Source organism: Fundulus heteroclitus, unplaced genomic scaffold (assembly GCF_011125445.2).
Source record: "Fundulus heteroclitus isolate FHET01 unplaced genomic scaffold, MU-UCD_Fhet_4.1 scaffold_58, whole genome shotgun sequence".
In the NCBI taxonomy this organism is placed as follows: Eukaryota; Metazoa; Chordata; class Actinopteri; order Cyprinodontiformes; family Fundulidae; genus Fundulus; species Fundulus heteroclitus.
In genome coordinates, this window is record NW_023397011.1 from 165,001 (window position 1) to 188,041 (window position 23,041).

At 40.1% G+C, this 23,041-nt stretch overlaps 1 protein-coding gene across 1 annotated transcript in view; it reads left to right on the forward strand.

Annotated features, from left to right (window-relative positions):
- Nucleotides 1-23,041, forward strand: part of ccdc22 (coiled-coil domain containing 22) — a 72,805-nt gene that overhangs the window by 8,492 nt on the left and 41,272 nt on the right. The window contains exons 3-5 of the mRNA XM_036133127.1: nt 7,594-7,726; nt 10,469-10,575; nt 12,645-12,723. Of these exons, the coding sequence (XP_035989020.1) occupies nt 7,594-7,726; nt 10,469-10,575; nt 12,645-12,723 (319 nt within the window). The remainder of the gene's footprint in view (nt 1-7,593; nt 7,727-10,468; nt 10,576-12,644; nt 12,724-23,041) is intronic.

Consider the following 23,041-nt stretch of genomic DNA (forward strand, 5'->3'; position numbering starts at 1 on the left):
CCTCCTTGCTTCTGTTTGTATTTCTGCTCTTTCCCACTTTATTCTGTATATTATAGAACTTTTAGTCTGCCCACCGTCCCATAATGTTTGCCATTTACCCTTGACTATGTTTTTGAACATACTTTCACTTTCTGCTTTGCTGTAGTTCACTTCAACATCTATATTAGAATGTCTAGCTGCTTGCTTAGCACGTTTATCTGCTAACTTATTTCCTATTACTCCTATATGAGCTGGTACCCATACCAGAGTTATATTAATTCCTGACTTTATTAGATTATTTGCAGCTTGCAGTATATCATACACAATGTCTTGCCTTGATTTTGACTGAAATGTTTAATACTGGTTAAAGCTGAGCTGGAATCTGAAGCAATCACTGCCTTCCTTGGCCTATTGACCTCCACCCAAAGCAAAGCTAGCCACACAGCAATCGATTCCGCTGTGTAAACTGCTAAATCATCACTCATTCTTTTTCCAACTTTAATGTTTAATTTTGGAATGACATACGCAACACCCATTCTTTTATCAGTTAGTTTAGATACATCTGTATATATAGTTAAATCCTCACTATACCTCTCCATTAAATAACTCTGCACCTTGTATTTGTCCATGTCATTATTTAGTTTTTCTTCTAATAATCCCAAATCAATGGCCACCTCCCTAAAAACCCATGGTGGAGTATCTGGGAAAGGTACAGTGGGACTTATCTTTAGTTCATTAAACCCCATTTCATTTACTTTATCATGAATGACCCAACCAAAACTTCTGACTTGAACATTTCCACGCTCTTGGCATTGCTTCAATACCGACTGACTCATACGAGACAGTCCACTGATAGCAATCAGCAGTTTCTTCTCGTCAGTCTGCGGACTGGCTGAAAGTTGTGGATCGCGTCCAAGAGGAGTTGAAGGCGAGTTGAATGCGAGACGTGGGGTAAACTCCCCCTGCAACCCCGATTTGCATTTGTATAGCTCACAACATTTTCATTTACATGTTAAAGCCTCCCCTAGAATTAGGAGGAGGGGGGGTCATGGAGGGACAATTGCGAAGCAAGGCCCACGTCAATTTCTGACAATTCATGGCAGTTTTCGGTGTTGCCTGCAAATTACCGTGAACAGCCGTTAACCTGAACTTCCACGACAAACTACAGTGCCGCATAGTGATGAAAATCACACTTTTCATGCAGTGGGGGTTCACTGCCCACCCATTTCACCATAATGGCCTTCCTTGCTAACATTAAAAGTGACTGTATCACATGCTCATGTTTTACTAGTGACTTGGGAATGTGTCCCAACAAACACATCAGTGGATTTTCTGACACACTTTGACCAATAGCTGTAATGATTTTGGCACATACATCTTTCCAAAATGACTGAATAACCACACATTCCCACAAACAGTGAAACCTAGTGCCCACAGAACTTTTACATTTGAGGCAATCTGGAGAAGTTCCCACATTGTTCTTGCTAAAAATATAAGGAGAAATATATACATTATGCAAAATGTTATACTGCATTTCTTTAAATCTGTTACAAACAGAGATTTTAGATGGCAGGAGCAGGATTTTATCCCATAATTGAGTGTTTATTTCACAATTGAGTAAAGTTTCCCAGGATTTCCTCAACCATGCCAGTTTGTCCAGATTTAGCTGATAAATCTCAGAGTAAAATTTTGATATAAAATGTTTGTGATCTTTATTTTCAAGAAGGAACTTCTCCAGTCTATACGAGTCTGTTGGGTGTATCAATGATTTTGCTTCCTTCATGACATAATGCCTAACTTGTAAATATTTATAAAATTCCTTATTTGATAAAGCATACTGTGCTTTTAAAGAATCAAACGATTTAAATGCCCCATATTCAAAGAGATCAGAAAGTCTAATTATGCCTGCTTTATGCCAACCCACAAAACTCGAACCTATGTCTTGAGGCAGGAGATCTGGGTTGTCTATAAGTGTTGATACCATATTAAGCAGGTGACTACTCTTAAACAGTCTTCTCAGCTTTCTACATGCCCAGAAGACATTACATATCAACTGATTATCCTTCACTATTTGTGGCAAGTCGTTCAAACGTCTTCCTAGCATGTTAACAGGTGAGGAAGGTTTACTTAATGATGTTTCAATGTTGAGCCAAGGCGAGTCAGAGTGTCCATGTATCCAGGCAGAAATGATCCTGGCTTGTACAGATAGAACATAATTTTCTATGTTTGGTAATCCCCACCCCCCTAAAACTCTGCAAGTTGTAATATCTCTAATTTAATTTTGGGTTTTCTTCCTGCCCAAATGAAGTTAACCATTGCTTTATTAATAGCCTTAATGTCTTCTGATTTTAAAATTACAAACAGCATGGCTGTGGGATATAGTATTTTAGGAAGGATAACCATCTTAACAAGATTTATCCTCCCCAAAAATGATATTGGAAGAGCCCTCCATCTTTTTTAGCACCTCGCACAAATCATGAGTCAGTCCATCGATATTTTGCTTATACACTTGGTTAATAGTTGGTGTAACTTTAATTCCTAAGTATACAAATCCTGACGGGGCCCATCGGAAAGGTTTAATATATGCAGGTTCACTATCCCCCTCCAAGTTGCTCAAGGTCATTATAACAGATTTATCAAAATTCACTTTATATACAGATATAAGACCAAAATCCTTAATACATTTAATCAAAACAGGTAGTGAATTAGTTGGATTTGTCAGTGTCAGAAGAATGTCATCTGCATAAAGCAGAATTTTGTGCTCTTTTTTTCCCCCAATTTTGACGCCATGAACATCTGGATTTTGTCTAATGGCCATAGCCAGAGGCTCAATGGCCAGAGCGAACAAGAGTGGTGAGAGTGGGCTACCTTGAGCTGTACCTCTACCCAGTTGAATGGGAGAAGACAACAGACCATTTGTTAACACAGAAGCAATTGGAGTGTTGTATATTATTCTAATCCATCTCATAAAATTTGGTCCAAACCCAAATCTTCTCATAATTTCAAACATGTATTCCCACTCAATCCTATCAAACGCCTTTTCAGCGTCCATAGAAACAACCAACCCTGGAATTTGGTAAAAGTTAACATAATGGATAATATTAAAAAGGCGTCTTGTATTAGAATACGAATTCCTCCCCTTAATAAAACCCGTTTGGTCTGCATCTACAATCGAGCACAAAACTTTCTCTAGCCTAAGAGCTAAAACTTTTGAGAGTATCTTATAATCCACGCCTAGAAGGCTGATAGGCCTATAGGATGAGCAAAACTCAGGATTTTTATCTTTTTTGGCTATAAATGTTATATTAGCTCTGTACAAAGTCTCTGGTAGTTTTAGTTCCTCAAACGATTTGTTGAACATTCTCAGCAGCAAGCTGCCTAATTTTCCCTTCATTACCTTAAAAAAACTCCACTGGAAAGCCGTCTGCGCCTGGACTTTTCCCCGATTGAAGTGCAGATATAGCTTTATCTACTTCCAACTGCGTTATGGGAGAATCCACCAAGATAACCTGTTCCTCAGAAAGTTGGGGAAATGTTACATCATTTAAGAAAAATCCTGATATCAGGCTTGTCAGTCATGTCAATCTCAGAGCTATATAAAGTAGCATAAAACTCTTTGAAGCTATCATTTAGCTTATTATTTTCCATTTGTCTCTGACCATTAGAATCAAAAATCGCCGTAATAAAAGATTTTGCAGGGATATTTTTTGCAAGACGAGCCAAATATCGATTAGGTTTATTAGCTGATTCAAAAAGTCTTTGTTTGGCGAAAAGAATATCTTTCTCAGCCTTATGCATTATTAGATTTTGGAGAGCTGTCCTAGCGCTTTTAAGCTCATTTAATGTTTCTGTAGATTTGGTACAGTATGATTGTTTTTCCAACTGTTTAATATTATTCTCAATCTCTAACTGCCTTGCTAATCGTTCCTTTCTCTTGTGACTTGTGTATGAAATAACACCTCAAAGATAAGCTTTATAACTTTCCCATAAAATTCTTGGATCTATATTCTCTTTATCATTACTTTCTAAATAAAATGTTGTTTGTTCATCTAAAATACGTACAAATTTGTCGTCCAACAGAGATACTGTGCTCATTCTCCAAGTTACTGATCGCTCAATATGTCTTAAAGGCTGCATAGCCAATACTACCGGAGCATGGTCCGAAAGGCTTATAGGGCTTATATTCACCTGTGTAATTAGCTGACTAATAATTTTGGATACAAAAATGTAATCTATGCGAGATGCCGACAAGTGAGGCTGAGAGTGAAATGTATATTGTTTAGACAATGGGTTGTAGTGCCGCCAAATATCCACAAGGTCGAGCTCTTTCAAAATTTTTAAAAGGGCCTTTCAGTTTTTAGTCAAAATAGTTTGTGATTGTAATCTGTCCATTAGTGGGCACAAAACACAATTAAAGTCGCCTGCTAGAATAATATTGTCACAGTCCAGGTCCACTAACTGAGTAAATAATGCTGTATAAAAACCTTCATCTTGCACACTGGGGGCATATACATTAGCTAGCAGAATACTCTCTCCATGTAATACCCCTTTAACAAATATATATCTTCCTTCATTATCTTTAGCAGTAGCTATAGCAGTGAAGGGAAGATTTTTATGTATGAGAATTATTACACCTCTCTTATTTGTAGAAAAGAACGAAAAAATATTTGTCCCACCCAATTTCTTCAATATTTTTTGTGCTCATCATCAGTCAAGTGGGTTTCTTGCAAAAAAAGCGATATGAATCAAATCTTTCTTTAGAGAATTCAATATGGCCTTTTTCTTTATCACGTTGTTGGACCTTTTAACATTCCATGTACTTAACTGACATGTCTAAAAATAAATATTAAAACATGTGTGCCATTTCCAAAATTAACCACATTTTCAGCTGACCAGTCTGTAACAATAAACAGTGAATTAACATGTAAACCAAGAACAGTGATTCCAGGCAAAACCGGAACAGAAAGCCTGGAATCATTATCCCTCCCCACCCCCACCCAAAAAACAAAATAAACATAATTACTGATCTAGTTATACTTTTAAAAAGTACAGCTGCAGGGGAAAAAACAGAAACTTTACTCCCCGCACTGGAAATATCAATCAAAATTGCGCAATGATGCTTAGCCCGTTAAAAACAATATAACAAGCCCCAAGTTATTCATTTATAGCTATCTTCAAGTAAGCCATTGTACCTTTCACAGTTTTATCTGTTGTCTTATGTAGATCCTTGCAACTTGTCCACATAGTTCTTAATCTCCTCCGCGCTCCTGAGAGAATGGTTGGTTCCGTCAGGGTTGAATATCTTGATAGTAGCTGGATACAGAAAGGCATATTTTACCCCGGCTTCACGAAGAGTTCTGCGTGCTGTCGCTGATTCCCTCCTTTTCTTCACCACTGCCGCGGAGAAATCCTGATAAAAGGAGACTTTGCCTGCCTGTGTGCTCACGTTGCCTTTGGTCCTCGCAGCCTGGAGAATCTGGCACGTGTCGGTATAGTAATGCATTCGCACCAGGACGGCGCGTGGACCTTCCTTCCCGGCGAACTTTACTGGCGGTCCCGTGCGGTGTCCCCTGTCGATCATCATGGTCTGACTCTCCTCCAAGCCCAAAACCTCTGGAATCCACCTTTCAAAAAACTTTACCGGCGCCTCTCCCTCCGCTCCCTCGTTCAGTCCTACAATCCTCACGTTTTGTCAACGGCTCTGGTTCTCAAAACTGCCCAAACGCTCCATTGCCTTTTTAAGCTGGGTCTCAAGAGCGCAAATGCGTGGATCATTTGTCGCGGTGACATCCTCCAAATCCAATACCCGCTGCTCTACGGCCTCCACCCTTTCTATCAATGAGTCGAATTTTTCTGTGAGTTCATTCATAGGTTTTATCACACCGGCCAGCTTGTCATCCAGCATTTTTTAAATGTTCTCTGTCACCCGGCCCACAATGTCAATATCGCGCTGCACACGTTTCACCTTTGGCATCGCCCATGGGTTCGTTCTCAGCTCCATGGCTAGCTACAGCGGCATTACTGCTAGCTTTAGCTTTGCCTCCTCTCTTACCCATTTCTCTCTTTTTGCTTTGACCAGGCTGTGCAAAAAAAGTCATCCAACGACATTATAGTACTTCAGCTAGCCACTCGAGGCAATTTTAGTTTGGTGAAGGAGTTTAAGTATATATTTTAACAAAGTTCAGTGCGGAGCCAAAAAACTCACGTCTGCTCAGCTCGGCGCATCACGTGATCTACTGGCTTATATTTAACCCATTAAAACACTCTTGGTCTAGGTGCTATCAATCCGTTTCTGAAGCCTTGATTTAATATTTTCCATGATGGTTACTGTGTGCTTTAGTATTTACAAGGACAACAAGCCAATTTTAAGCTAAGGGTTTGCTAAGATTTTACTACCCAGTGATAGAAACTAGAAGTCTGTTTGTAGCTTTTTTTTTCTTCACGGTAGAATCACAATTGCTGCCAAAGTAATTTTTGGGGTTTTTTAACTCGTGTCAAATATTGTGATTCAAAATTATGTAATCTATCGGAAAAAAATAGCTGAAAAAAATGACCTATTTTGATGTCAAAACAACTTTTATCAATGTGAGCAGAAATAAAACAACTCCTTATGTTACTTCTTGAAAGGACTGCTTACATCCGCTTTTCCACTTTAAAAGAACCAAATTCACATAAGAGCATCATTATACTAGTCCTTAAGTTAATATAAATGTAAAACTTGAAGAAGCTGCAATTGCACGTCAGATTTGAATTGCCTGTCTCATCATCAGCTGTATTAAAACTACAGAATATCTATTACTGAAAGATGATGATTAAGCACTGGCTTTTCCTCATTTAAATAATTTTCTCTTGTTTCCATGGCTATTGACTGGAGTTAGTCATCAGGTAATTGTTTTCTCTATTTTTTTGTGAGTCTTTAGCAAGTAGTTGCTCTTAGAGCTGCGCAATACATTAATATTACTGTGCACAATATGGATGCTGCAAAGAACTTCTTGGAGTGCTATATTGTTAAGTAAGTATTTAGGTGCTATGCATTTCTGCTATTTTTGCGTATAGTATTTTGGTGACACAACCAGCCCAGGACATTATTAGCAAACTTCCATTTCTTTCATTGCCAAAACAGCTGACATTGGCAGGAAGCATGTTTTCAGTAAAACCTTGTTGAAATAGACATTTTTTTTCAGTATATGGACAGTGTACTCATTTGCATCAAACAGAAAACAGAATGATATTGACACTTACTTTATTTGATTATTTATCGCAAGTCATATCCTTATCACAGCATTGTCTTTTTTCTTATTTTATTTTTTGGTTCCTTTTTATGGGTTTTTTACAGCACTAGTGGCTCATTTTCACGAAGTAGGCTGACAGGAAAAGGGGGTTGAGAGAGGGGAGGACATGCAGCAAAGGACCTCAGGCCGGAATCAAACCTGGATCAGCTGTGTTGGAGGAGGACTAAGACCTCAGTACATGGGACGTGCTCTATACCTCTGCGTCATCGTAGCAAACCCTCACAGCAATCTCTAACCACTACATTATGGAGTTTGTCTTATTATCGTACAGCCCTACTTGCTGTAGTATGCTATGCTGATATTTTGACCTGTGTCTTTCTAGGACATTGGCTATAAAGGAGAGATTGGCTACCAGACCTTTCTGTACAGTAATGAGCCAGAGATTCGCTCGCTGCTCATGTTCCTGGTGGAGAAGCTGCCCAGAGAGACCTCTGAAGCCTCAGACCAGCCAACAGGTACTGCTAGAGGACAAAATCAGCAAGATCATGTCATCCTCCAGCAGTCTAGTATTACAAAAATTCTTTAGCTGTGCTGTTCTGACACAATTTATGTATGCTCTAAAATGAATCAAATTCAAATTTTCCCTCAACATACACACAATGCAATAAATTGAAAATGGTCTGTTTGAATACGTATGTACGTCCCCTGTACATAAAGTATTCAGTCTGACCCCGTCTTGGGGTCACCAGATTTCACTAGGCAGTAGGGCTGGGAATTCCTCCCCTCTCCACAGCGACGCCCCCACCAAGGTCCTATACGTGTGGCAGCATTATGGAGCAGACTGTTGTGCTATTACACACTGTTTTAAGTTATCTAATGTTTAATAAATAACTCTTGGTCTGTTAGGTATTGTCCGTTGAATATCAGTCCAACAGCTGATATTAGAATAATAGTTGAAAGGAATGATTTGAGCACTGGCATTCTTTTGAGTTGAATGATTTGAGCACTGGCATCCAGTTGGAGAAAACTCTGCACACATATGGAATAAAGGAGTGACAACTTCTCTTCAAGTTCAAGAATTTATTAACAGAAATAAAATTAACATCCAGAGAACATCACTATAGAATGCTGTTTATCTTAATTAACACTATATTTCAATCAACAAATCCTCTCTACTAGGCTAGTGGAACTCAACTAAAACTACTAAGCAAATTAAGATTAAAAGAAGCTAAGGAACTATGTAAAGACAAAATAAAATGGTTGATCTCCATCATCAGAATGATTCAGTGAATCCTGGTTCACTGCAGATCTAAATTAAAGAACCGAAGTTCATCTTAAAGAATATGGAATGAGGTTAAATGAGCTTAACTAATTTTTAACATTTGGTATGTGTTCCAACCTATTCACAATGCAGATCCTGAGTTAAACAACACATTATTTGATAAAATAATATAAAGAATGATTTGCAACATTTTAAAGATTGATTTGCTCAGTAAAAACCGTAACTTTAGGACGCTTGATTTTAATTAATTTTTTTCGGCATAATGAGTGGCCAGATAACGTAAACATTAATGTCCCATCAATGTATGAAACCCTTGTGGAGATGACCTTTGTTATAACTAGGGCTGGGTATCATCTAGGATGAGCCGATTCGATACGATTCTCGATACACAGCTCACGATTCGATACGATTCTCGATACACAGCTCACGATACGATACGATTCTCGATACATAGCTCAGCTTGCTTTGATTCCAATATCGATATTTATTACTTTGAATTAATGCTCAGTGATTCAATCACCAAAATCAGCCAAATATTATGTTTATGTTCTATTTATTGATCACAGACATATTAACAGGAAAATAAAGTGCATTTGCTTCAATGCATTTAACGTGTCACAGAAACCAAAAATGTGCCCAAACATCTGATTTTAGGGACAAAGGAGCTTCTAAAATCCTGTCGGCCGTTCCACAAATTCGTCTCACTGTGAACTGTAATGGTTGCGCTGTAATAACGCCCCCTAGAGGTTGGGAGGTATATCGATATTGAAAGCCAGAATATCGATATTAAATCGTTTTTAAAAATATCGATATTAATCTTTATATCGATTTTTATGCACAGCCCTAGTTATAACCATAAAATACACTCAGATATTATGATATTAGCAATACCATGAAACCGAAGGCTAGCATGAGCTACCTCCGTTACCCTTTGTTCAAAGACACCAGGTGCAAAACGATTTACAAAACATTTCCAAATGAGCCATTTAACTTCTCCCTCTGGTTTCTCAGCCCAAACCTGTCGGTGCCTCGTGTGAGTTCGGTCCACTTTGGTCATGGCAGTGAAAAGCAGGAAAGTTGTTGGCTGTTCTTGGCGGGCTAGCGTTTAGCTCTGCAGCAGCATGTGGTCGGGAGCTAGCCGAAGCGTGGTCTGGGCAGCTTGGTGGCCTCTACCGATCCATTTAATAGTCTGCTCGCTCAGCTTGTCTGGTGAGGGAAGGCGTCTCACGTCTGCTTTTCTGCAACAGCTGACAAAAATAAACAAGGCTGTTTCAGCAATCTGTACTTTGCGGCTGGTTTGCGCAGAAGTCAGAGTGCAGCTTAGCTCCGATCAGTGTGTTTTCTCCGGATTCAGTCAGGTCCTCCGCTCCGCAGAAGAGGAGAAAACCCCCTTTTTCGCCTGGTCACTCATCGAAGCAGGCAGATGAGTTCTACAGAATGGCTGTTCTGTGCAGTCTGTGGCCTTTCGGGGCCTTGAGGCCCACATGGTCCAGAGGAAGGAGACCGGCCGGCTCGCTAGCCCCCCCCCTCCTCGGGAGCCCCAGGAAAAAAGGGGTCTGAGAGAGAGATTCTGGGAGAAGGCCGGAGAGTTCTGAGGTGCTCTGAGCTTTTATCTGTGGGGAGTGGTCCACAGCTGGCATCCTGCTGAAGGAGAGAGACTGTCCTAGGCTGAATTCTCCTTTGTGGCTGTGAGGAAGTTCTTTGCTTAAAATGCATTTTGATTCCCATGGTACATGTTAAAATTTTAACACAATTTAGCCATGGTGTGATGGCACTACACCCGTTTCTTCTTCCTTTTAGGTCAAGAGTCTTTGCATCATCCTTGACAACACATTATTATTTAATTTTTATATCACTTATGTTTATTAATTGGAGGATTAATTAATTGCCTCCGTCCTCTCTTTGTTTGCCTGACATTACAATAGCATGTATTCATAATATACTCTGTCACCACGCATGTTTTCTCTTCCTGTAGGTAAATCAGCTGTCCTCCATAGAGCCATTGCTGCTGCAATCAATGCCCAACTGGCTGTTTCCTGGGTGCCTCTGAACTGCATATTGCCATTACACTGTGAAACACAGGTACAACAGTATACACTTCTCAATTAAATTAATGAACACTTTTTAAGCAGAGTATAATATCAAGTCAATTAAACTTGTGAAATATTGATCTGTTGAGTTAAGTGGTAGAAGGGGTTGTTGATCACTGTCAGCTGCTTTAGTGTTAATAAAATTAGCAAGTGCAACAAAAGTGCAGTAGCAAAACAACTCCAAAAACAGAAATGGTTTTGCAAGTGAAGACCACAGACATATTTTTCCATCCTATTTTTTTTTTTACAGTAATTTTGCTTTTGACACGGGTCAGTGTCACTACTTGACACTGCATAGCATGAGGCAATACCTGGACGCTGCACAGGCAGTCCAACTCAAGTAGGGTAGGGATAACGTGCTATAACCAGAAGGCTTACTGTGTCTCCCAGCACAGTCTCAAGAGGATCAAGAATCAAGAATGTTTTGTTGTCACAACGTGTTACTGTGGGCAAAATGTTTTTTTTTTTTTTTTTTTTTAGACACATCGGCTCAGAATGCACATAAACAATATATACTGGTGGACTCAACCGACATGGACATTTTTTTTATATATAGAGATGAATCAGTCAGTTGGCTACACTTACCAAACACACTTCCTGAGAAGCCCACACGTGCAAAATAATCTTCAGGGTCAGACTTATACAGAGTTCTGAAAGTCAGCCCTTTTTAAACTATATGATTTACTGTGTTGTTGCATGGATTAATCACTCAAAGCCTCTTTGATGATACATTCATGCCTGCAGTGCAATATTCTTAAACCTTCATATACAGAACTATGCAATGAAACATTGCGGAGTTAAGAGTGTGCAAATATGCATTCACAGTTGTATTATTGTGACGTGTAACAGAGTCTGTCTTCTCAGCAGGGGGCGATAGCCCTCACAGCCTTTGCAAAGAAGCTGTTTTTGAGTCTGTTCATTTTGTACTTGATCGTGAAACGTTTGCCTGATGGAAGATGGGAGGTGTTTACAGACTAGGCGAGGTTAGAGGAGATGTAAATGCCCAGGAACCTAATGCTGTCCACACGCTCCACCACCTCCCCACGTATTCAGAGTGGAGCGTGTTTGGTCTTCCTGGACCTTCTGTAATCCATTATTACCTCCTTGGTCTTGCTGGTGTTCAGGCTCAGGTTGTTCCTGGAGCACCACTGTGTGTGATTGTGGACCTCCTCTCTGTAAGGGTTCTCATTGTTAATGGAAATGAGACCTACCACGGTGCTGTTGTCCGCAAACTTCATCACCATGTTTGTGGGGTGGATAGCAGAACAGTCATGGGTGCAGAGGTGATGGAGGAAATTCCAGGAGACAGTCAGTCCAACAAGGCCACCGGAGGTCCTTAACCCATCAACAAGAATGGTATCTGCTCCTTTGTGCAAAGAGGAACAGGATGCATAGTGCTAAGTGAGAGATGAGAGAAGGTTAACTCTGAGCTCACGTGACAGATGTGAAAGGTGTGGAGTAGGTTATGCCTGTGACATTGTTCAGCATGATCAGTTTGGTGGTGGTTCAGTGTTGGGTAACTATCCGTCATCTCATAAAAAGAATGTCCTGACATAAAAACTAATGAGTACCATCTTGAGTTCCTGCAGTGACATTTCAGCAAGTAGGTCCAGGCTATGGCATCAGCTTTTTCAGTTTCACTTTTTCTGTGACTTCAGATTAAGCCCTCTGTGGGTTGGTAATTTTAATATTTATCAAATTATTCTGCAACCTTTTAATTCTAACACATGGATATCCAGCATGATTTTTTTGCAATTGACATCTGATTTGTTTTCAAAATGTTCCTCTAATTTCTTTGAGCAATTTATATGAGAACTATGGCCAATATAGGATTGTCGGGTAAAAATGCATGCAGTTAAATTAATGTACTGCATTAATTTCATTTTTTTTATTTTAATTAGCATGTCATAATAATCTTTTTAAAATTGGTATTTATTTAAATTCAAGTATGACCTGATGCTATGAAATGGCTGCAGTGCTTCTAAGAAACCAAGTAAAACCTTTAGAACAGGATCAAAACACATTCCAGTCTTGGCTGAAACTTTTTTTATTTTATTTTAGAGTAAAGCAGCATCACAAAGGTTTCAAGTCCATCCATTCAGCTTACCACACTGCACTAAAGGCCAGAAGTATCTCACAGGTACGTTCTTTGTTGATTCAGAATACAGACTGATAACTGTTTCTCCCCAGTTAAAGGAGCTATAAGTAATATCCATCCATCCATCCATTTTCCAAACCGCTTAATCCCTCATGGGGTCGCGGGGGTTGCTGGTGCCTATCTCCAGCGTTCACCGGGCGAGAGGCGGGTACACGCTGGACAGGTCGCCAGTCTGTCGCAGGGCAACACAGAGAGACAAACAACCATTCACGCACACACTCACACCTAAGGACAATTTGGAGAAGCCTATAAGTAATATATTTACTGTAAAATCAGCCAAAATTATTCTGATTTGTCACCTGGGATGGGAGTAACATTCCCTATGAACAATTGGTCTTCTCCATCAACAGTGTCTTAGTCACCTTTTCTCCTTTCAAACCTCCTTTCAAAGGGAAGCAGTCCAGAAATGGAAGATAATACAACATCATATACCTATCCTGTGTAACAGCAACTTTTGTACCGATTTGGGCCACAAGGTGCCAGTATTACTTATAACTCCTTTAACAAAATGCTGATTATTACTTTCAGTTCCTTTACAGCAATTGCAGTCACAGCTCTATAAAAGACTATTGTTAATAGCTGTGCTGTTTTCTTCCTACCTTTCTTCTGCCTGCTATGATGCGGTCTTAATATTGTTGGCTCACATTACACTAAATAGCTTTATACTAACACAGAGACAGCGGTATCCGCTATTCTGTATTTTTCTTTCTTTGAAAAAGCTTTTTTGAATGCTTCTAGTAACAATTACGTCCACCATTACTTTGTAAACACACCACTACTGTTTGACTTCTTCTATTATGTTTGGGTGTTCTATCTTTAGACAGAACACCCAAACCACAGCTGAGCGCCTTTGTGTATGCGGTCCATGCAGCGAGAACTGCTCAAACTTCTATACTAGAGAAACTAGTTGGCTTCCTGTTAAATCAAGAATAGAATTTAAAATTCTTCTTCTAACGTATAAAGCCCTTAATAATCAAGCTCCATCATATATCAGAGCTCTGATTACCCCGTATGTTCCTAACAGAGCACTTTGCTCTCAGACTGCAGGTCTGCTGGTGGTTCCTAGAGTCTCTAAAAGTAGAATGGGAGGCAGATCCTTTAGCTATCAGGCTCCTCTCCAGTGGAACCAACTCCCAGTTTTGGTCCGTGAGGCAGACACCCCGTCTACTTTTAAGACTAATCTTAAAACTTTCCGTTTTGACAAAGCTTATAGTTAGAGTGGCTCATGTTACCCTGAGCTATCTCTATAGTTGTGCTGTGATAGGCCTAGGCTGCTGGAGGACATCAGGGTCTAATTTTCTCACTCTACTGATTTCTACTGTTCTTCAGTCTACTGTTCTCCAGTTTTGCATTGTATCACATTGATATGACTATCGTCATTTCAGCTTTTAACTTTTTGCTCTCTCTCTTTTTCTTCATAGTAGGTACACCTGGTCTGGCGTTCTGTTAACTGTGACATCATCCAGAGAAGACGGCTCACCCGCTACTACCATCTAATGTAGAACAGATTACTGGATCAATGTGTGCTTCTGTGCTTTTTTGTCTCTCTTGTTGTGTCTCTGCTCTGTCTTCTGTAACCCCAGTCGGTCGAGGCAGATGACCGTTCATACTGAGCCCGGTTCTGCCGGAGGTTTTCCTTCCCGTTAATGGGGAGTTTTTCTTCCCACTGTCGCTTCATGCTTGCTCAGTATGAGGGATTGCAGCAAAGCCATGTACAATGCAGACGACTCTCCCTGTAGCTCTACGGTTCCCCAGGAGTGAATGCTGCTTGTCGGGACTTTGATGCAATCAACTGGTTTCCTTATATAGGACATTTTTGACCAATCTGTATCCACCTTATTTTCGAACGCGGAAGTAACTACGGGTCCAACTTCCGTTTGTGTGTGTCGCACTTCCGTTTCAGCGCTTCCCTCGGCCAAATAACATTAGTTTGACTGAAATGATCAGCTGTCGCGGCAACACTGTCAAAAATTGCAGAGCAATCGAAGTGGCAGGTCAGGGCCACAGCTTCAAACTATTCATGACTGAGAGGATGACATGAAGAAGTGGACTTATATAACGTACGAGGACATTTTAACCTGTTTTGTGTTGTCACTTGGTGCGGACGGCTCTGCAGTGCGACTTTACCGAAGCGAACCTCCGCAGTGAAAAAGTTGGATCGGTGTTAATATCAACAAGGATAACCTGGTATTCATGGAGGCTGATGTCCGTTCAAGCCAAAACTAGTCCGACGTTCACGCTGCTGGATCCTGATTGCATCAACCGGCTCTACCAAGACGACCGGAGCGCTCTGATGCTGCGACTCCAGGGGAAGCCTTCAGTCATGCAGCAGCGATCTTATGGAGGGTAGGCTGATGAATCATCTGATTCAGAAACATACTGGCTGTTGGCTCGTTGTGATTAGATTGCTGGTCAGTTAATTTTGTAATGTTTGGAATTAAACTGATGTTATAAGTGGACATCTAAACATTCTGCCCACTTCATGTTTTGGCTTAAAATTTTAAATTTAAATTAATAGTTTAAATCGTATGCTCCTCTGTCGGTCTTTTGTCCACAAAATGAAAACAAGAAACATACGATCGTTTCGGTGGTTTCTTCAGAAACTTTTAACCACAGGCGAAGGGATTCCTCCTCCTTCGGCTGAGGGTGAATGAAGTAGGGCGCGTCGTATCCACAGCTCTTGTTTACGGTCGATGATTAAAACACTCCTGCTACACGTAAACCTTTCTTTTACACCCGTTATTATGACAGCCTCTAACCGGACAAACGATCCCGGTCTTCCTCGAAGTCATAATGCTGAGTAATTTGAGACGAAGTAGCTGCATGAGCCGCTTCTCAGCTAGCTAAACACTGACAGGAAGTGAGCGGGCGGAAGTCTCGCACACACAAACGTCAACTCGCTGCCTCCATGTTTCCGTCAAAAATAAGGTGGATAATCTGACCCAATCTGTATAATATGATTGAACTTGATTTTGTAAAGTGCCTTGAGATGACATGTTTCATGATTTGGCGCTATATAAATAAAATTGAATTGAATTGAAACTAAACACCTTGTATACAGTTGTAAAAATTGAGCTCTGCGTAGAGTCCGCTCAGCTTACAGCTGGGTACGGACATAACATATGTTTGATAAACCTAGCAGATAATTCGTTTTTTCACAGCCACATTCTTGCCTAACGTCAGTCTAAAAATTAATTTTTTATCAACGAAAATGTAATTTACGAAACTTTACTAACATTAGTGCCTGCTTATGGCTATTACTGCATGGAGCTGCTGTCACATGACACTCATGTGAGAGTGCTCTTTGCTCACCAGATAATTGATGCTATACTCCCCTCTGCTGCTGCCTTAGTGAACTGCATGTGATTTAAACTGTCTACCAATTAAAATTTTCATAAAAATTGTTTTGGAGATTTTTCGCGGCTCTAGTGGCTTGCTTTTTATTACAGTAGGCTCACAGCAAGGGGGGTGGAAGAGGGCGAGAGCCATGCGGCGATGGACTGCGGGTCGGAGTCGAACCTGGGTCGACCGCGTTGAGGAGTAAGGCCTCCGTACATGGGTCGCACTACCCGCTGCGCCACCGGCGTGCCTACCAATTCAATTTTAATTATATAGCGCCAATTCACAACACATATCATCTCAAGGCGCTTTACAAAGTCAAATTCAATCAAATCATACAGACAGATTGGTTAAAAAGTTTCCTATTTAAGGAAATCTGGCAGATTGAGTCTTGACAAGCAGCATTCATTCCTCTTGAAAGAGTCTGCATTGTCAATGGCTTTGCAGCAATCCCTCATACTGAGCGTGCATGAAGCGATAGTAGAGAGGAAAACCTCTCTTTTACAGGAAGGAAAACCTCCAGAAGAATCAGGCTCAGTGTGAACGGCCATCTGCCTTCAACTGGGGGTTACAGAAAATACAAGAGTAGAGACACAAAAAAGCACAGAAGCACACATTGATCCAGGAATCATTTCTGTTATTTGGTAATGGCAGATGATCTGCCTCCCTGGATGATGTCACAGCTAACAGAACACCAGACCAGGTATACCTATTATCAAGAGAAAAAAGACATAAAGAACATAAAGTTAAAAGTTGAAATGACAACAAACAATGCAAACTGGAGAACAGTAGGAGAACTCAGCAGAGTCAGAAAAATAGCTAACTATAAAGATAGCTCAGGATAACCTAACCACTCTAACTATAAGCGTTATCAAAACGGAAAGTTTTAAGCCTAGTCTTAAAAGTAGACTGGGTGTCTGCCTCACAAACCAAAACTGGGAGTTGGTTCCACAGGAGAGGAGCCTGATAGCTAAAGGATCTGCCTCACATTCTACTTTGAGAGACTCTAGGAACCACCAGCAGACCTGCAGTCTGAGAGCGAAGTGTTCTGTTAGGAACATACGGGGTAATCAGAGCTCTGATATATGATGGAGCTTGATTATTAAGGGCTTTATACGTGAGAAGGATAAAATTTTTTATTCTATTCTTGATTTAACAGGAAGGCAATGAAGGGAAGCTAAAATTGAAGAAATATGATCCCTCTTGTTGATTTTCATCAGAACTCTTGCTGCAGCATTTTGGATCAGCTGAAGACTTCGAACTGCATTTTGTGGACTTCCTGATAGTAAAGAATTACAATAGTCCAGCCTTGACGTAACAAAATGCATGGACAAGGATCAATCTTGGACAGAATATTTGTAAGTTTGGCAATATTCTGGAGGGTAAAAGGAAAACCCTGGAAACCTGTCTAATATGGAATTTAAATGACATGTATAACACCAAGGTTTTTTACCTCATTACTAGAGCAGGGCTTAAAGTTCTCCGTTGCTGCAACGGATTTCCGTCATTTGGAAAATGAGCGCAAATTGTTCCGTCTACACTTTTTATTCAAGGTTTTAAACTGAAGCTGCTCTCGACCAATGAAACCTGGCAAAGCCGGAACATTAGCCAATCAGAAAGAGAGTAGGGTGGGTCTTTGCGGACCAGCAATGCGGACATCTGCCAATCTGAGCTTTATCGGAGCTCAATCATTCTAACTTTTGGAAGAACATCTCAAACTGGCCACAGATGCATGAATGACAGTAGCGGTGATCAAAGGTTTTCTTTGGATTTATGCAAACCAGTAAGTCAGGAAGTGGAGCGGATTGACCATCTGACAACAACTTCCCTTGGTAAGCGTGTCAATCTGTTCCTGCAGTTAATTAATGAATTATTTCCACCTGTGGCCATGTCACCTTTCAGCATTTATTCACTGGCTTCCAGCAACTTGGCTGATAAATGCAGTGACCAACCAGGGACCTCTGCATGATTCGTTGTTATGTTTTATTTAAAACTCGAAGAGTAAAGCGTTAGCTCAGGCTAATTTAGCATGACGCGCTTCTTTTTTTTTTTTTTGAGGAATGGTCTGAATGTGAAACAATGTCCCGCATTTGACTGGGTCCGCATTGGAAAAAGTAATAAAATATAATAAATAATTTCTCCTGCGCTTTTCTGAACCAAAGAAGGCAGAGCTGCAGTCAGAGCGGCTCTCAGTCAATGAACAACAGTGTTCATAAAATGAGCGCTGTGCACCGGGACACTCTTAATAAAATTACAAAGATTTTGATTATTAAGGAAACTACACCAAAAAAATAAACTGCAGCTACAACATGGACTGGTAAAGCGGGTTCTAACTTGGTGAGGCCAGAGGTGATTCTCAGAGAGCTTTTAAGACTCATTTTACTCCGACCCAAAAACACCTGTCAGACAGTACTGCAGCCAAGATTACCTTCAACAATATTTAACTTTACGAAATACATTAATAACATTTTGCTAATTAAAAATATTCAAATTATGACGCAGCTCGACATCACACAGGGTCGTGGGGGGTGGGGGCTAGTCCATCCTGGACATGTCTCCATACCCTGGGCTAGGATTTAACAGTTTTATTAAACTTCAAAAAAGCTAAATAATGCCTTTTTATAAACTCATGAGCTGTGATAATTAGTTGTTGAGCAGTAACGGGCAAAGCAGAGAGTGATTATTGTAATGTGCGATCTGTGTTAAACTAAAATGTATGACATCATAGTGTTGTTTATGTCCTGCGTTGTCCAGGTTGCGGTTGAACTTGTATATTCATAGGATTAATGTATACTGAAAGTGACAGTGGAGTTAATGCACAGGTGTGAAGAAGATGATGTAATGATGCAAGCTGCTGTCTTTTGTACTAGTTGTAGTTTATGGAGGTTTATGGAGGTGTTATTCCTGCCACCTACTGAAGAAAACTTCTGAAGGTGGCAGGACTCAGTGCAATAGTTGAAGTTCGAGGTGAAAAGGGTGAAGAGGAAGGGGGAGAGGACAGTCCCCTGAGGGGCCCCAGTGTGGCTGACCACCCTGTCAGACGCACAGTTCTGTAGGCGTGCATACTGTGATCTGCCCGTCAGGTCAGTGAAGGGCCTGACCATGGGCCTTAGCTGTTCCAGGACTAGCCTCCTAACCTGTCATCTAGGTTTTGTATGTCATCAAGACATGCCTGTATTTCACTTTCATGTCTCAGATATCATTGACTGCATTGCTCCAGTTAAAGTGAAGGTTGTTTCTGGGAAGAAAATTCTCCTCTGAGAAGTGCTCCAGTAGTTAGAAGTGAACTGAACGCAGGTGGAGAAAGACTAAACTCCAGGTTCACTATTAAGTGTATAAAAAGAGACAGATATAACTTACAACTGAAAAATGCAAGGGAATATTTCTTCTCTGAGATAATCAACAAAAACATTAACAATACTTGTGCCTATTTGGCACGAAAAAAGAAGTAGAACCTTTTCGTCAAACTCAAATCCCCCGCCCACTTTCCAAAGTGACAAGCGGAAGTCCCCCCCCCCCCCCACACACACACACACACAGACACACTTAAATTCTTTTTAATTATTTAATTATTTTATGCACAACCAATCTTGATGGTCAGGAAATGTATTTTTCTCGGGTTACTTATAACAGGGTTTCCGCGGGGCATTAAAAGTCATTAAATTAATTTTTTTTTTAAATTAAGGCCTTAATTAGCATTAAAAGTCATTAAATGTGCATATTGGTGACATTATTTTTTTCTAAAAAAATACGGTCATAAAAACTGTTTCGTCAGATATATTATCAGATATAACTGATTCCGCGGAACTGCTTCCGGTTGATCGTAAAGCCATATGTTTTTACAATGTTCGGAAAAGAAGCTTGAGGCGGAGAAAAATTTGGGAAAATGCAAATTTCAACAAAAGTGGATGGAAAACGAGGAATTCGGGACATGGCTGCAGCCTGTCAACGGTAAGGATGACGAAGAATTTTGCCGTGTTTGTAAAAAAAAAATAAGCTGCACAATGGGTGTCAATGCTTCACGATGTCACATGAAGTCGGACAGTGTAGTCCAGGGTGTACGCGGGTATACGGCGCATAGCCAATTATTTTTCTGTCAGCATTGCGTATACCCACTTCTGGAGCGATATTTGTGTCTTTTGTTTGAGCGCGCAGTGAGACAGGTATTCAGTGTTTAAACATCACGCGCGCGCACTTCAAACCTGTTTGCCGCTCGCTCAACTCTGATTGAACTCTTCTCAAGCCACAATGCTCGCTCGCGCTCGGTTCCTTGTCTGCCATGACCTGCTGCTTCCACGCTCATCACCAGCTGTGCACGCGCTCGGCTATTTTTCCCATAGACACAATATATAATGTCTATGGTTTCTCTGTTCGCTCGACTCTGTCCGTACACTGCCGACTTCAAAAACTGTCCTCCTCACTAGCCAATCAAAGACAGGTTTCTTTCCATCCAATCAGAGTAGGGCTTGCAAATACTGCATTCAGATGGATTAAATGAAAATGCTGCAGCTTTTGGCAGAAATTACTAAACATAACGGTGGGATTGAAGAAAAAACAACAACCAATAAACAGTTTAATATTTTTGCCTAAAATATTTAGTTTAAAATAATTCCTTGAGTTACTAAGTGAGGTGTGAAAAATCTTTTTGTCTCTTTTCTTTCCAGCTTCTGGGTGAAGATGCAAAAGTTTCTTGTGATCATCATTGCCATCATTATTTAAAGAGCACTTTAACAGGAGGTAAAACAAAATAACATCTAATAAAATGACTTGGGTAAAGACTCAACAGTTTAAAACAACAATAAAAATAGTAAGCTGTTCAAATTCTTAAAAACAAACAGAAGTTCTTTAAACTGAACTCTAAGATAAACAGGCAACCAGTGAAGGGAGGCCAGGATCGGGTAATGTGCTTTTATTTTATGTTTTTCCATTAAAAGGTGTGCAGCAGGAGATCCAGCTGCAGACATTTGAGTGAGGACTGACCGATTCAGAGATAAAGAGAATCACACTAATCCAGCCATTAAGAAATGAAGGCTTAGAGTAGTGTTTCCATATTTTTGCCTTGAAAGAATAGGTTTTACCTTTGCTTTGTTCCTTACATGATAAAAATGATTTAACTGTGGTCCCTTTTTGACTGTCAAGTTTAAAATCACCGTCCATTTTAAAACGAGGGGCTAAACATTCATTGTCAGGGTGTCTAAATCGACAGGATCAGCAGTTCTTTGGGTGTTTTGAACTGGTATATTTGACAATTCATGATTTGCAAAGACAAAGTGATTTGGGTTTTGATGTTCTCCTCATCATTAACTTTATCTCTTTTCTATAGATTTTTATTCAATTTAGGAATTTCCATATGCCTTATCATCTAGGTCTACTGAAATGTTGATTCTGGATGTAGTGTAGGAATTCCTTCTATATAAACCAAAGAAAATTTTACATTACCTGCCAGAAGCTGGATAAAATCTTTTTAAAAAAAAGAGACAACAGTATTTTCACACCTCACGTAGTAGCTGAAGGAAATATTTTAATCTAAAGATCCCTGTGCGCCCACACACACAGGGATCTTTTGACCACAGTGGATGCTTTGAGGATAGCCAGGGACTTCATCCAGCATAATGAAAAAACGGAGTCACTTTTTCGGGAATATTTAGAGCAGAGTTTGACTTTTCTTTTTAAAGTATTTTTATTCTGTAAATATTGTGTTAGCTGTAATATGATTGTAAGTGGAAATAAATCCGGGGCGTGTGTGCTGGAACGTCAGAAAAAAAGTTAAATAAAAATTTGGTGCCGATTTTAATTATAACATGGCAGACACATTTATCATGCTCAGGGACCACAGCCTATGAGAAGGCAATAAATTCTGGTGTCTAAAAACGGATTGGCTTGTCTTGTGTCATGTGACGCAAATCAGTGGCGTGATCAAGGGGATGCTGGTGTTTTATGTGTATGCGGGCGCGTGCGTATGTGATGGGTAGTGGTATTGTGAGTATTGCCTGATGGGCCCGGCCAATTTGAAATGCGTTCCGCGGTCCATGAACGCAGTCACATCCGCATTAGCTACCGCAAATTAGCTACCACAGCTGAAGCAAGCTCTACCGCCACTAAATGTTGTCTGCGAACAACATTTGGAGCCAATGCCACACTGCATGCGGAGGTGTTCTGTTGTCTTAACACAGCCATCAACAAGTATATAATATATATATATATATATATATATATATATATATATATATATATATATATATATATATATATATATATATGGGTACTTGTTGATGGCATTAAAAATATTTCTACGGGCATTAAAAGAGCATTAAAAAGCATAAAATTAGGGTTACTCATTCCTGTATAAACCCTGTATAACCAAACGTGAAATTTCAACTGTACAGGCATACTATATAGATGACCAGGATGCCGTTTGTTGCCGTTTTAACTCCTGTTCCACCAATAACCGCGTCTCAATCAACATAATTGTGGGGAAAATATAAGTAAGATCAAAGCTTATCTGATCAGATAAGTTTAGAGGTGCCAGGACGTCCATCTCTGTTAACATAATGGGGGCGGGGGTAAATAAAATCAAAGCTTATGCAATCAGGCGAGTTTTAGGGTTAAACTCTGTAGCCTCTACTCAATACTCAGATGTCCTACTCTGTGTGCCGCTAAAAAGTTCCTATTTTTAAATCCTAGAGAAAACGCAAACCTCCATCAGGTCATTTTTCATAGCACCTTGTAGTCCTCTTGCAATTAATTCCTCGCTTTACCTACAAGAGATATGATCCACTTATCAAAAAGTCCTGCAACATGCACTGTTTGTCCAACACATACTAAACCCCTATTTTGCTCACCTATCTTTCTATCAAGTTGTTACAAATCCTGATGTAACCCCCAGTCGGTCGAGGCAGATGACCGTTCATACTGAGCCCGGTTCTGCTGGAGGTTTTTCCTTCCCGCTAATGGGTGGTTT